The sequence below is a fragment of the Bipolaris victoriae genome (genome assembly GCF_000527765.1).
Source record: "Bipolaris victoriae FI3 unplaced genomic scaffold scaffold_294, whole genome shotgun sequence".
In the NCBI taxonomy this organism is placed as follows: Eukaryota; Fungi; Ascomycota; class Dothideomycetes; order Pleosporales; family Pleosporaceae; genus Bipolaris; species Bipolaris victoriae.
Window position 1 is genome coordinate 1575 of NW_014575098.1, and position 3620 is coordinate 5194.

Sequence of the window (3620 nt, forward strand, 5' to 3'; positions counted from 1 at the left end):
CTATCAATTATAGTAATTTATTATAGTTACTTAGCTATATATACTTCTTTTTACTAGAACTCTTTAAGCTTATAATAAATAAATATAATTAAATCTTACTTATTATAAATCTTATAATATTTAAGTTCTAGATACTATTATTTATAATACTCTATTGTTTCTTTTTTCTCTTAACTAGATTAAACTAGTACTTAATAGTAGGTAGATTCTTATAGATAGCTTACTAGAAATTATAGAGATTACTCTACCGCGTATAGAGCTCTAAAGTTCTCTTAATAAAGTTATTAATCTAATTTTTATTAATAGAGTTACTTCTATGCTTATATAATAGTTTATTAGCTATTACTTAAGTATTAGCTTTTATAGATAAAAATTCTTTTTTAGACTCTTTAAGAATATACCTAACTAATACCTTCTCTTCTAATTTATCTAAGTACTTTAAATTTTGCTTATAGTTACGTTAAAGGCGTCTTCTAGCGCGTTATTCTTATATTATTATTTAAGAAGTACTATAGATAGTAGAAGTATATCTCTTACTTTTAATATAGTAGAACTTAATATTAAAAATAGTAAGTTATATATTCGCTTTAGTATAACTTTATTAAGCTATCTATTATTAGAGTATCGCGCGTTTTTATTGCGTAGTAAACGCGTAAGTAGAGAGTAGCTAACCTACTAAGGTAGCTATTCTACTTATAAACTATATTATTACTTAATTCTATATTAGTTAATTTATTAAGATAAGAAAGTTAATAATAAATTATCTAAAATTATAGATAGCTTTATATAGTAATAAAAGACTATTATTTTATAAGTTTATTACTTATATAAGAGGTTCTAGATAGTACTAGTATATTAATCTCTCTATTATTATATCTTTATATCTACTACATCTGCTATATCCGCTGCATCTGCTGTATCTGCTGTTTTCACCGTATTCACCGTATACACCGTATACACCGTATATAACGTATATATCTTAACCTTATTCACTTAGATAAAATGTTTACTAATTCTGCTTCCGCTTACATCCGGTTAAGCTAAGGAAGTATTAGACCTAATTCGAAATGCCGCGGGATATATATGGATGTATTTAGAGAACGGACATATATAAAGAGTTAAGAAGAGACATACTTTAATTAGTATAAATAATTATTTCAATCTTAAGAAAGAACTTATCTGCCTTCGACTCAATCCGGCTCTAAATTCTAACTACCCGATTACTCAACTACTAGTATCCAATTCGTTCATTAACATCTTTACTATGCCTATAAATTATATGGAAATGGCCCGTAACGAGATGTGGGACTGGAAGACTCTCCCTTCTCTTACTGGAAAAGTTGCTTTGGTCACGGGAGCCAATGCTCCCGAGAGCGTTGGATGGCATGTTGCCTATCAACTCGCCCTTCTCAACGCCAAAGTCTTCGTAGGGGCCCGAAACCTCGTTAAAGCCGAATCCGGTATCCAAAAGATGCTGGAAATCTTACCTAACGTTAACGCATCTAATCTATCTCCCTTCGTTGCTGATCTCGGGAACTTCAAAGAAGTAGAAAAGGCCGCCAAAGCTTTCATCGCTCAAGAAGAAAGACTAGATATCCTAATCAACAACGCAGCAGCCCTCTCGAGGCCGAACGACAAAGATGAAAACGGAATCAGTATAAGCTTCGGAACAAATCACCTGGGGCCATTCCTTCTAACAAAAACCCTGCTCCCTTTAATGATCGAAACAAGTCAACAGCCTAGGTCAGATGTTCGAATCATAAACTTGACTTCGACTTCTCACTACGAGGTCCCACCCACGGCCCGCTACCGCAATCTCACTGATTTCAACCAAGACTTTGGAAATCCTGATTCTCGCGAAACAAATCACATACGCTACGGCTACTCCAAATTAGCCAATATTCTCTTTACAAAGGAACTTCAAAGACGGTTGGATAATATAGAAGTGCCTATTTTGACAATAAGTGTAAATCCAGGGGGAGTAGGGACGGCTGGAGCGGCGAAGTCGATAGGTGGGAATGCGGAGGAGAAGTTCAAGAAGGCGGGGGCTTTGACGCCGTTCCAGGGTGCGATAACACCGCTTTTTGCGGCAGTGCATTCAGAGCCTAGAGAAGACATTGAGAGTTTCAAGGGGGCGTTTTTATTACCTTGGGGTGGGTTGAAGGAGCCAAGTGAGTTAGCCCAGGATGAGGTTTTAGCAAAAGAACTTTGGGAGACGAGTGAGAAGGTTTTGGAAAAGGTGTTAGTAGGTTAGGATATAATCCCTCTCGTACACGGGTAGGCTAGTAAATAGGTAGAGGTTAGGTTATAGTTATAAACAGTGAAATACTACTAGTTAACGGTTATATAAGTATAAGTTAAGAAAAACTTAAAAAAAAAACAATCTTTTTCTTCCTTATCTTATAGTGTTAAGCTTCACGATTAAGTATATACACTTTTATTATTACTAGTTATACGCTATTATTATAGAGGTATTAAAGTAAAAAGGCTAAGAATGTTATTATAAAGCGTAGATTGGTAAGATAAATAAGTATAACGCTAGGGCTAAAGTAGACTTTAGACTATACTAGTACTAGTTAGTTCTATAGACTTTAGAATATATTATATCTAGTAGATATTAATCTTATATTACTTAAAAGCTCTATTAGAATTAATACTTATAAAATTAAAAAGAGTTTAAATCTTAAGTCTATAAGACTACGCTTAAGAAGGTTATTATAGAATATATAGAATGTAATACTTAATATAATACTATACCTCTTACTACGTATCTATCTATATATAGATAAGCTCTTTAAGTAATTATTAAGCTTAGACTAGTAAATGGATTTCTATACTAATACTTTAAAACTAAAAGTAGTAATTATAAGTAAAATAAAGTATTCTCTTCTTTATAAATTATAGAATAACTAAATATCTATAAATCTCTACGTTGATTTAAATAATTATTATATAGCTTAAAGTATAATAATATTCTATCTTACTATTAGAGATCTAAGCTATTTAGCTAATCTCTAAAAGAATATATCTATTAATCTCTAATCTATATTAAAACGATACTAATCTCTAACCTAAGTTAAAATTACACTCTAATCTTAACAATCTAAACAATCTATTAATCTTTAATCTAATCTATCTATCTATTAGAAATAAGATTACGTAATCTATTACTAAGATAGATTCTTTTAGAATCTAGAGTAGCTAGTATATATAAAAGTATAATAACTAGTAGATAGAGAGTAGAGTAGATTATAATAATAAGATTAGACTACTAGATTAGATTAATCTAATTCTTATCTCTCTTCTCTAGTATTTTCTCTTTTCTATCTAGAATCTATTAACTAGCTGCCTCTAAGTCTACTAGAAATAAGTAGAAGAAAGAGACCTCTACTACTAAGTTCTATTAGAGTAATCAGCTACTTCTACGTACTTATTCTAACTCTTACTAATACTAGTAATTAGAAACAATAGAATATAAAGATATAGAAACACTATCTTAATTATTTAATCTACTCTAAATATATATATTAGTAGAACTAAAAGAAATATATTATTACGGCGCTATCTAACATAGCAGCGGACCAGCAGCTTCTAGGTGCCCAGCGAGGCTAGAATCCCCC

At 31.3% G+C, this 3620-nt stretch overlaps 1 protein-coding gene across 1 annotated transcript; it reads left to right on the plus strand.

Annotated features, from left to right (window-relative positions):
- Positions 1 to 1300: 1300 nt before the first annotated feature.
- COCVIDRAFT_116571 (hypothetical protein) lies at positions 1301 to 2254 on the plus strand (the record flags this gene model as incomplete). Its single annotated transcript, XM_014694581.1, has 1 exon — positions 1301 to 2254. The coding sequence occupies one exon, from the start codon at positions 1301 to 1303 to the stop codon at positions 2252 to 2254; it is 954 nt and encodes a 317-aa protein (XP_014550067.1).
- Between the last annotated feature and the right edge of the window lie 1366 nt (positions 2255 to 3620).